Source organism: Apium graveolens, chromosome 4 (genome assembly GCF_009905375.1).
Source record: "Apium graveolens cultivar Ventura chromosome 4, ASM990537v1, whole genome shotgun sequence".
NCBI classification, from domain to species: Eukaryota; Viridiplantae; Streptophyta; class Magnoliopsida; order Apiales; family Apiaceae; genus Apium; species Apium graveolens.
The window spans coordinates 184,341,313-184,353,696 of record NC_133650.1 but is presented as its reverse complement, the minus strand read 5'-3'; the positions used below and the strand labels follow the sequence as shown (position 1 = coordinate 184,353,696).

At 33.4% G+C, this 12,384-nt stretch overlaps 1 protein-coding gene across 1 annotated transcript; it reads right to left on the bottom strand.

Annotated features, from left to right (window-relative positions):
- Positions 1 to 1,510: 1,510 nt before the first annotated feature.
- On the bottom strand, positions 1,511 to 2,854 carry LOC141719210 (uncharacterized). Its single transcript, XM_074521591.1, has 3 exons — positions 2,384 to 2,854; positions 2,033 to 2,267; positions 1,511 to 1,950 (listed from the first exon to the last, which is right to left on the bottom strand). The coding sequence occupies exons 1-3, from the start codon at positions 2,852 to 2,854 to the stop codon at positions 1,511 to 1,513; spliced, it is 1,146 nt and encodes a 381-aa protein (XP_074377692.1).
- Positions 2,855 to 12,384: the final 9,530 nt, after the last annotated feature.

Genomic DNA, 12,384 nt, shown 5'->3' with positions numbered 1-12,384 from the left:
CTGAGTAATCTGAGTTTTATGGGACTTCTATATAAGTAGATTCAGAGACGTTTCACGTGTGTTGAATCGTGGTATTAATCGAGGAGCGGAGGAGATAAGGAAGAAGACTGTTTTAGCACACCGCAACGAAGAGGAAGCATATTTTCTTGTGATTCTTTATTTCGTTGTAACGTTGGATGCTAGTTTTCTTTGCTTTGAACCTATTTACTCTTGTGATGTACTCTGGTTTAGTATAATTAGTTTAGTTATTATTCTCTTGTGTTTATTTATCACGTTTTTATATGAACCCATGATGACGATAAGTGCTAACATGGGCTAATCGTGATCATGGGGTCATAACGGATTTACTATGGAATTCTTTAGTTAGTTGTTTAATACCTTAGTGTGTGATGATTGTATGATATCTAGTATTGGTTGTGCGTATTCGTCTTATGTGCGTCGCGAACATATAAGATAGGGTGTTAATCTCTTGTGAAGCGACGGTGGATCTCGAGATTTAGAACTTGCCATGCTAGCATAGGTTCATGTATGATGTTGCATGATTAGTGGGTAACTCTAACCGTTTTATTCGCCCTGTGTAATCAAAAGGAATAACTTGTGCTTAATTCATTATGTTGTCAATTTCTGTAGACATATAGGGACTCAATATAATTGATGCCTATTCAACTTCTATCTTAATTGTGGATGTTTGGTAGAATGGTATTAGTACAATGAAAGTTGGCTTTTATCAGTTTCGTGTTATTCGATTAACATCATCACTGTTGCATGATAAGGGTAATAACAATGACTATTGAAGGAAGTAGTAATGAAGTTGTGATCTCATGAGTGTTATAATATTGTTAATTCGAAGTGTTAATTAAGTGGTTAATTTTAGTAGTTAATTGTAGTTAACAATTAGTTAATATAATTCTAAGTGTTTTTGTCTTAATATTGAGAAGTAAACATACATTGGTAAGTGAGTTTAATTGAACATAATTAGTCTGAGTCTCTGTGGGAACGAACTAGAAAGTATTCTATATTACTTGCGAACGCGTATACTTGCGTGTATTATTAGCGCGTGATTTCGCCCTAACAATTATGCTACTATCTGATGTATATATATTCTCAATTGTTAATAAGAAAGGCAACCAATACATTCTTTCACTACTTATCATTTATAATTTACTTATTTATTTTAAGTCGTAAGTTACTTATTTTAAGATTTCTCAAATGGGCATTTAGTCTTTTTAGATTAAGGGGTCATTTGTTAAATCTGAACGATATTTTCTGAACGACAAAATATCTGAATGATCTGGACGAAGAGGTAATAAGAAAATCTGAACGAATGATGGTGTTTGTTAAATTTTCTTCTTAAATTATCTGGATGATGATAATTTACTAATTTAACTTGCTATTTTTGATAATAATTTGCTATTTTTGATAATAATAATAGAAAAGAATGTCTATTTCATTAATAAATTTTATTACAAAACATAATCAATAGAGAATTATAAAATTATTAAAAATGCTATCACAAATTCGAAGCAATATGATCCCGAAGATTGTTCATGTATTGAGTGGCTTGAGATCCCCATTGTGTTTCATTTATTGGTCCTTCCAAGTCTTCGTCATTTTCTTCTCCATCACTGGTTTGATCGCACCAATCAAACAATTCATCTTCTAATTTCTTTTTTCTTATAAAATTGTGAACGGAAATACAAGCAATCACAATATCTCCTTGCATAGAAAATAAATATGGAGCTATCTGTTTTAAGATTGTAAATCTTGCTTTTAGCACACCATAAGCACGCTCGATAACATTTCTTAATTTTGCGTGGGCATGATTAAATTTTTCCTCCTTAGTTAAGGCACGTTGACGATTAAAATCTGCTAACCAATATCTTGTGTTACGGTACGGGGTTAAATAACCGCGGGTGTTTGTATATGCTGCATCACAAAGATAATATTTATCTGCAATACAAAGTTAGAGAAAATTATTCTTTATTTTACCTTATTAAAGTATTCTCGTTTAAAAATAGTAAGAGATACATACTTGGTGGAGGAACCGGAAATCTGGAATCAGGATCAAGGGCGACCTCTGTCAATATTCTTGAATCATGTGCTACTCCCTCCCATCCAGCCCAGACAAATATGAATATCATATTAAAATCACATATCCCTAAAACATTTTGGTAACACTCACTCCTTCCTCGTCCTCTATATCGAGGTTGTTGGCCAACTGGAATAACAGCATGAACAAGTGTACCATCAAGTGCACCAACTGCTCCCTGTAGCACAATAATTAAAACATGTGAAAGCATATTAGAGAATGTTAATATTATGTTGACATGTTAATTAATAAGAAAATTAGACCATGCAAACCAATAAAAATGTCATTACTTACAGGAAATATTTTTAGCAGCTCTCTTTGTTTCCTTGAGATATTTGAATTTTGATCGAAAGGTGTAGGAACTATCATTTCTTTTGCAAACTCCATCATCCCGTCCAAGACCTCATGAAAATATTTGTGTATTGTTTGTGTAGAATGTTGAAACCTACGTTTCACCTTTATAAAACGATCATTATGGCTTATAACATGTAAAAATATAGCCATTTTCTCCTCAACTGTTGAATATCGACTATCTTCCTGCCAACCACGTTGTTTAAAGTGTTTACAAAGTTGAATATATGCACCACGAGAAAGACGCATTATTTCTTGACATTGAGTGTTGGAACCTTCCAACAACTCTAATGTATAAGCAAATCCGGGCAATGCAGAATTATTATCTCTTATTCTTGGCACAGTTCTTGGACAAAGTTTTCTCAGATAACAATACATAATCATCAAGCATAGTAACTGATCAAGAATTTCCATTATCACCCTGTAAAGTACTTTCAAATTATAAATAGATAGAAAGAAACTAATAAAAAATCATAACATCTAAAAAAACATTTGTTAAAACCCTTAAATATGGATTATAATTGAAAAGTACGAAATTTGAAACCAAACCAACTTCTAAGTTTAACAAAACTGAAGAAAATCCAAATCCTAATCCAAATCAAATATGAAACCGAAAAAAGCTAGAAAATGAATATAACTAGATGAAAAACTAAATATCAAATCCTAATTTAGTTGACACCATTTTAACCCAGTGTTCATTCTCCTCTGCATCAAGGAGCATCCACTGTTCTCTATACTTTGCACTTTCACAAAAAATTCCAAGAGCCTTTCGATGTAAGGGATTTGTTGCTCCCCATCCAAGACTATTCAATTTCTCTTTGCATTATTTAAGTGATGGTCCACTATTGGTCTGAACCATCAATATTAGTGCATTGGTCATCTCATCTTCAAACTTTGTAGTTTTGTAAGTTTTGGTGATATTTTAGCTTTTTTCTTTGGATTTTCTTGGACAATTGGAGTCGAAGTATTTGAGCGACTTTCTTCGATTATTGGAATCTCTATGTCATCATTTATATCAATAGTCATGTTCTTCTTAGAGCTAGGCCCCCATCCACTAACTCCCGTGGCAGCAGTGTCATCATAAAGTTGGGTTCAAAGTTCAGGATAGCTCAAAGGTGTGGTTTTCAATGTGTCCACAATCTTATTTCCCTGTGGAAAACAAAATAGAGCAAATTTCATTTATGATGTGGTTCTTAAATTGATTGAATATAAATTAAAAAGTTACCTTTTTAAGTTGATCTCATTCTGCTTCTGTGAAGTTGAATGTATTAGTTGTCGGATCATAATGATTCCCAGTTTTGGATTTGACTCGACACCAAGCAACATATCGGGATCTCAGATAATCATATCGGTTTCTCATCTATCTAGCGTCAACCTCAAAGTTGTGGATTTTTTTAAGAATTTCTCCCACTTTTATCCATGAATGTGGCTTAAGGTTACTACCTAGCCTACCACTAGAGGTAACTTCCTCAATGCATGCTTCCAGAAATGTTTTAGTTATAAGTTCACACCTCCACAATACTTTTTTCTTTTTCTGCATTTCGCTACTTTGATTTTGGCTATCACTAGCTTGAGTTTGGGTTTCACTAGCTTTGTCCATACCTACAAATCAACCACATCACTGAGTAATTTGTAGCTAATTTTCGGTATGTACCAGTTATAGTATAAGGCCAAACTTACTTTGAGGCTTGGCTACCTCAAAGGAGAAAATTATAAACCACAATCTGGCAAGTGTAGGAGTAATACTCTGTGGACTTTAACACTTTGTACTGATAGAGGACTAGATTACAATGATCCACTATATCACATGTTATTTATATTTTAACAAACTTTTTAAAGCGACTGTAGATGCAGCATACACGCACAGAGAAAGCATATAACAACGCCTATATGTAGATGACTTAATCCTGTGGTTCAACTACCTGTAAACTGATATACCAGTGCTCATAATCTAGTGTGGTTAGCCAACATTTCAGATTCAAAATTTGAGTACTAAACAAATCGAGTTGTATAAACAATGACCACTCTATCTCAAAAATATGAAATACATTCTCTGCAACCTAAAACAACAATCAATCAATTAACTTACCAACAAACACACTCATTCACAAAGCAAACTCACATATTTCCAACTCGAAAAAAATGATAAATATACACAACTTATAACTCACCTAAAGGTAAAGGAATGGTAATTTCAGAAGAGCAATCACATTGACAAACAGGACAAGAAAACCTGACACTTGAATCTCCACTATAATGCCTAAACAATTATCTTCTCACAGTATACCCAAATAAACACAACCCCACCAAAAACAAAACCAATCTAAAAATCCCAGAACTACAAAACCACTTATTACCAGATGGGTAAGCCACTTTACAGTTTTTCTTCAGTTTGGTAGGTACAGAGTTGTATATTATATTATACTTCAAATAAGCAAGCATATTAAACCATGCTCATAAACTGTTCGTTTCCCAATCATGGACTTGTTGGCCGAGATATTGCATTTAAATATTTGGTGATTGCTACATTATTAAAATAATGTAGCATTAGCATGAGTATGATAACAAGCGCTGACATTAGCAATATGACATCATGGTGACCACGGAGGTACTGTAGCAAGCTTGGTGAACAGATTTTTAGTTCAATAAAAGCCTTTTTTGTAAAGACAGAGCAGATATACATAAAAACAAAGTTCCCCTGCTCATTTTTCCCCCTAATCATTTATCTCTCTATTTTTTTTATACAGAGTATTTAACTTTTTAAAAATCATACACATTCAAACCAGCTACAAACGTTGCAGAGAGCAAGACAACAAAAGGATGCTGACACCATATAAGATCTAAATAACTGCTTCTAAGATATAATTTGATTGGTTGATGCTTAAAGCACAGCGATTATTTTATTATTTTCTTAGAAAATTCTATTATTCCAAGTGATTCAAATTGTTAATAATGGTACTTGCTATGCATGCATATTTCATGTTAATAATGTTTCCAGAGAGATAATTAATTCATAAGCATGGCATATAGTATATCAAGTCAACTCAATCCCAGATTACATGTTGATGTACGAGTCTACGAGATATGATAGAAAAACTATTTGCACAAGTATTGAACAACGTGTGCCCCTATTGTTCAAGGTAAGATTTATATTTTAATCAGGCATGTGCAGAAAAAAAAACTAATCAGATCAGGGAATATCATAGTTGAGGTAAATTACATTCACATATAACACATAAACTGGTAGTCTTACAGAAAGTGCACAAGGCAGAAATGCGTGTACAAAAAAAGCTAGACAAGAATTAACATTTAGCAAACACAGTATATGACTAAAGGGAGTAGCATTTAGCAAACACAATATAAGACTAAAGGAAGAGGTCAATCAAAACAAGGGCAACTGAAAGAGCAGATCAACCAAAACAAAGGGTTGACATCGCCCAATCCCCGACCAAGAACAAAGGGTATCAGACAAACAAATTTATCCGTAAAAAATATAAAAGAATGGAGAAAGGCTCGTACCTGATAAAACTAGAAGCGAAGAGAATTAGCAGATGAGAAGAAACTAGATAGCCGATTAAATACCCAAATAGCAGAACTGATATGAACAAGAAGTAGTGATAAGAACGGGCGCTAAAAAATCTAAAAATTCGGTGAATATGATGTAGAGGAGAGTTACCTGGACGATTTAGCCAGAAAATTAAGGATGAGTCGTTCAGTGGTTTTTTCGTGGTCGTCCAGCAAGTTTTTATCGTCCAAATCTTCAAAACTGTTATCAAACAATCTTAATGAGGCCCAATCTGAATGAGCCCATAAGTTGTGTCATTCAGTTGTTATCAAATTGGCCCCTCATTTGTTAAATCTGAACGATATTTTCTGAACGACAAAATATCTGAATGATCTGGACGAAGAGGTAATAAGAAAATCTGAACGAATGATGGTGTTTGTTAAATTTTTTTCTTAAATTATCTGGATCATGATAATTTACTATTTTAACTTGCTATTTTTGATAATAATAATAGAAAAGAATGTCTATTTCATTAATGAATTTTATTACAAAACATAATCAATAAAAAATTATAAAATTATTAAAAATGCTATCACAAATTCGAAGCAATATGATCCCGAAAATCGTTCATGTATAGAGTGTCTTGAGATCCCCATTATGTTTCATTTATTGGTCCTTCCAAGTCTTCGTCATTTTCTTCTTCATCACTGGTTTGATCGCACCAATCGAACAATTCATCTTCTAATTTCTTTTTTCTTATAAAATTGTGAACGACAATACAAGCAATCACAATATCCCGTTGCGTAGAAAATGAATATGGAGCCATCTGTTTTAAGATTGGAAATCTTGCTTTTAGCACACCATAAGCACGCTCGATAACATTTCTTAATTTTGTGTGGGCATGATTAAATTTTTCCTCCTTAGTTAAGGTACGTTGACGATTAAAATATGCTAACCAATATCTTGTGTTACGGTGTGGGGTTAAATAACCGCGGGTGTTTATATATGCTGCATCAGAAAGATAATATTTATCTGCAATACAAAGTTAGAAAAAATTATTCTTTATTTTACCTTATTAAAGTATTCTCGTTTAAAAATAGTAAGAGATACATACTTGGTGGAGGAACCGGAAATCCGGAATCAGGATCAAGGGTGACCTCTGTCAATATTCTTGAATCATGTGCTACTCCCTCCCATCCAGCCCAGACAAATGTGAATATCATATTAAAATCACATATCCCTAAAACATTTTGGTAACACTCGCTCCTTCCTCGTCCTCTATATCGAGGTTGTTGGCCAACTGGAATAACAGCATGAACAAGTGTACCATCAAGTGCACCAACTGCTCCCTGTAGCACAATAATTAAAACATGTGAAAGCATATTAGAGAATGTTAATATTATGTTGACATGTTAATTAATAAGAAAATTAGACCATGCAAACCAATAAAAATGTCATTACTTACAGGAAATATTTTTAGCAGCTCTCTTTGTTTTCTTGAAACATTTGAATTTTGATCGGAAGGTGTAGGAACTATCATTTCTTTTGCAAACTCCATCATCCCGTCCAAGACCTCATGAAAATATTTGTGTATTGTTTGTGTAGAATGTTGAAACCTACGTTTCACCTTTATAAAACGATCATTATGGCTTATAACATGTAAAAATATAGCCATTTTCTCCTCAACTGTTGAATATCGACTATCTTCCGGCCAACCACGTTGTTTAAAGTGTTTACAAAGTTGAATATAAGCAACACGAGAAAGACGCATCATTTCTTGACATTGAGTGTTGGAACCTTCCAACAACTCTAATGTATAAGCAAATCCGGGCAATGCTGAATTATTATCTCTTATTCTTGGCACAGTTCTTGGACAAAGTTTTCTCAGATAACAATACATAATCATCAAGCATAGTAACTGATCATGAATTTCCATTATCACCCTGTAAAGTACTTTCAAATTATAAATAGATAGAAAGAAACTAATAAAAAATCATAACATCTAAAAAAACATTTGTTAAAACCCTTAAATATGGATTATAATTGAAAAGTACGAAATTTGAAACCAACTTCTAAGTTCAACAAAACTGAAGAAATACCAAATCCTAAGCCAAATCAAATACGAAACCGAAAAAAGCTAGAAAATGAATATAACTAGATGAAAAACTAAATATCAAATCCTAATTTAGTTGACACCATTTTAACCCAGTGATCATTCTCCTCTGCATCAAGGAGCATCAACTGTTCTCTATACTTTGCACTTTCACAAAAAATTCCAAGAGCCTTTCGATGTAAGGGATTTGTTGCTCCCCATCCAAGACTATTCAATTTCTCTTTGCATTCTTTAAGTGATGGTCCACTATTGGTCTGAACCATCAATTTTAGTGCATTGGTCATCTCATCTTCAAACTTTGTAGTTTTTGTAAGTTTTGGTGATATTTTAGCTTTTTTCTTTGGATTTTCTTGGACAATTGGAGTCGAAGTATTTGACCGACTTTCTTCGATTATTGGAATCTCTATGTCATCATTTATATCAATAGTCCTGTTCTTCTTAGAGCTAGGCCCCCATCCACTAACTCTCGTGGCAGCAGTGCCATCATAAAGTTGGGTGCAAAGTTCAGCATAGCTCAAAGGTGTGGTTTTCAATGTGTCCACAATCTTATTTCCCTGTGGAAAACAAAATAGAGCAAATTTCATTTATGATGTGGTTCTTAAATTGATTGAATATAAATTAAAAAGTTACCTTTTTAAGTTGATCCCATTCTTCTTCTGTGAAGTTGAATGTATTAGTTGTCGGATCATAATGATTCCCAGTTTTGGATTTGACTCGACACCAAGCAACATATCGGGATCTCAGATAATCATATCGGTTTCTCATCTGTCTAGCGTCAACCTCAAAGTTGTGGGTTTTTTTAATAATTTCTCCCACTTTTATCCATGAATGCTGCTTAAGGCTACTACCTAGCCTACCACTAGAGGTAACTTCCTCAATGCATGCTTCCAGAAATGTTTTAGTTATAAGTTCACACCTCCACAATACTTTTTTCTTTTTCTGCATTTCGCTACTTTGATTTTGGCTATCACTAGCTTGAGTTTGGGTTTCACTAGCTTTGTCCATACCTACAAATCAACCACATCACTGAGTAATTTGTAGCTAATTTTCGGAATGTACCAGTTATAGTATAAGGCCAAACTTACTTTGAGGCTTGGCTACCTCAAAGGAGAAAATTATAAACCATAATCTGGCAAGTGTAGGAGTAATACTCTGTGGACTTTAACACTTTGTACTGATACAGGACTAGATTACAATGATCCACTCTATCACATGTTATTTATATTTTAACAAACTTTTTAAAGCGACTGTAGATGCAGCATACACGCACAGAGAAAGCATATAACAACGCCTAGATGTAGATGACTTAATCATGTGGTTCAACTACCTGTAAACTGATATATCAGTACTCATAATCTAGTGTGGTTAACCAACATTTCAGACTCAAAATTTGAGTACTAAACAAATCGAGTTGTATAAACAATGACCACTCTATCTCAAAAATATGAAATACATTCTCTGCAACCTAAAACAACAATCAAACAATTAACTTACCAACAAATACACTCATTCACAAAGCAAACGCACATATTTCCAACTCGAAAAAAATGATAAATTTACACAACTTATAACTCACCTAAAGGTAAAGGAATGGTATTTTCAGAAGAGCAATCACATTGACAAACAGGACAAGAAAACCTGACACTTGAATCTCCACTATAATGCCTAAACAATTATCTTCTCACTGTATACCCAAATAAACACAACCCCACCAAAAACAAAATCAATCTAAAAATCCCAGGACTACAAAACCACTTATTACCAGATGGGTAAGCCACTTTACAGTTTTTCTTGAGTTTGGTAGGGAGAGTTGTATACTATATTATACTTCTAATAAGCAAGCATACTAAACCATGCTCATAAACTGTTTGCTTCCCAATCATGGACTTGCTGGCCGAGACATTGCATTTAAATATTTGGTGATTGCTACATTATTAAAATAATGTAGCATGAGCATGAGTATGATAACATGCGCTGACATTAGCAATATCACATCATGGTGACCACGGAGGTACTGTAGCAAGCTTGGTGAACAGATTTTTAGTTCAATAAGAGCCTTTTTTGTAATGACAGAGCAGATATACATAAAAACAAAGTTTCCTTGCTCCTTTTCCCCTAATCATTTATCTCTCCATTTTTTTTATACAGAGTATTTAACTTTTTAAAAATCATACACATTCAAACCAGCTACAAACGTTGCAGAGAGCAAGACAACAAAAGGATGCTGACACCATATAAGATCTAAATAACTGCTTCTAAGATGTAATTTGATTGGTATTATTTCATTATTTTCTTAGAAAATTCTTTTATTCCAAGTGATTCCAATTGTTAATAATGGTACTTGCTATCTATGCATATTTCATGTTTCCAGAAAGATACTTGATTCATAAGCATGGCATATAGTATATCAAGTCAACTCAATCCCAGATTATATGCTGCTGTACGAGTCTACGAGACATGATAGAAAAACTATATGCACAAGTATTAAACAACGTGTGCCCCTATTGTTCAAGGTAAGATTTATATTTTAATCAGGCATGTGCTGAAAAAAAAACTAATCAGATCAAGGAATATCATAGTTGAGGTAAACTACATTCACATATAATACATAAACTGGCAGTCTTACAGAAAGTGCACAAGGCAGAAATGCGTGTACAAAAAAAGCTAGACAAGAATTAACATTTAGCAAACACATTATATGACTAAAGGGAGTAGCATTTAGCAAACACAGTATAAGACTAAAGGAAGAGGTCAATCAAAACAAGGGCAACTGAAAGAGCAGATCAACCAAAACAAAGGGTTGACATCTCCCAATCCCCAACCAAGAACAAAGGGTATCAGACAAACAAATTTATCCGTAAAAAATATAAAAAGGCTCGTACCTGATAGAACTAGAAGCGAAGAGAATTAACAGATGAGAAGAAACTAGATAGCTGATTAAATACCCAAATAGCAGAACTGATAAGAACAAGAAGTAGTGATAAGAACGGGCACTAAAAATCTAAAAATTCCGCGAATATGATGTAGAGGAGAGTTACCTGGACGATTGAGCCAGAAAATTAAGGATGAGTCGTCCAGTGGTTTTTTCGTGGTCATCCAGCAAGTTTTTATCGTCCAAATCTTCAAAACTGTTATCAAACAATCTTAATGAGGCCCAATCTGATTGAGCCCATAACTTGTGTCATTCAGTTGTTATCAAATGGGCCCTAAGTACTTTTAAATGATTAACTACTCTCTTTTTGTTGAGAGGATGCCATAGAAAAACGTCCCCATCATATTTTCTATTTCTCCATCTTTTATTTTAAGTATCTCTTGACGATAACAGTTCTTTGAAATGGTTGGCCTGAACAAAAGAGAATAGAAAAATAGAAATCAAGAAACTTTAGGACATTGGAAAATTTTGTCAATAAATATTATGCTTCATGTTTTTATATATTTCGTGTGTATCTCTGATGGTAAATAAAATTAATAATCACATCTTCTGCCATTGTAAGGTGCATTAGAAGGATGTGATTGGTATTAAGGTACTTGTCACAGGACTCCAATAAGGCATGCCTATAGGCATATTTTTTGTCAAAAGGCATGCACAAATGGCTTGTCATTTATCAATTAAATATAATAAAATATTTAAAACATAATTTTTATGCTTATATACAGTGAACTTGAATATAAAATTAAAGTTAGTATAGTAACAACCGAATACCATCGTAATACCTAATTATATTATTAACTTTTTAGATATTCAAATATATGTAAATATTTTAGAATTATATTCATTATTTCTGAATATTTCTAATATTAAAATAATTATTAAAAAATAAAAAAAAATAGTAAAAAGGCATGCCAAATCATGAAAAGGCATGCCTGGCTAATTGACGTCATCGCATGCCCATCTTGGCATGCCCGTGCCGCTGTGACATGCACCATATGGTAACACTTAGGACTACTTAGGGCTGTACAGGTAATCACAAATTGCTCGCACCATTTGCAATTGCACCGTTTTTTGTGAATAACCGCAAAATGCGGATCAAATGCGAATAGAAATTACACGAATCGCATATCTGTGAATTGACCGCGGATTTGATTTTTAAATAATCGTAAAAATCGAACCGCAACCACAAACCGCTATATATATAATATAATATATAATATATATTATGAAACGCAGAAACAACCATATATAAACTATTGAAAGAACAAAAACTTGAGCTCTAAGCCCAATATGTCCACCTCCAACCCTAATTTTTTTCAATCATATCCTCTGCTTCTTCGACTCTTTCTTTTATCATCTTTCTATCTCGCTTATGCTTAGTAGTTAACGCTCAT

Excerpts from the sequence above, each read along its gene's own strand:
- LOC141719210 (XM_074521591.1), bottom strand. The coding sequence starts at position 2,854 with ATGGAAATTCTTGATCAGTTACTATGCTTGATGATTATGTATTGTTAT. Across the intron at positions 2,268-2,383 it reads AGCTGCTAAAAATATTTCCT|GGAGCAGTTGGTGCACTTGA; the intron begins GTAAGTAATGAC and ends ATTGTGCTACAG. Across the intron at positions 1,951-2,032 it reads ATTTCCGGTTCCTCCACCAA|ATAAATATTATCTTTGTGAT; the intron begins GTATGTATCTCT and ends TTTGTATTGCAG.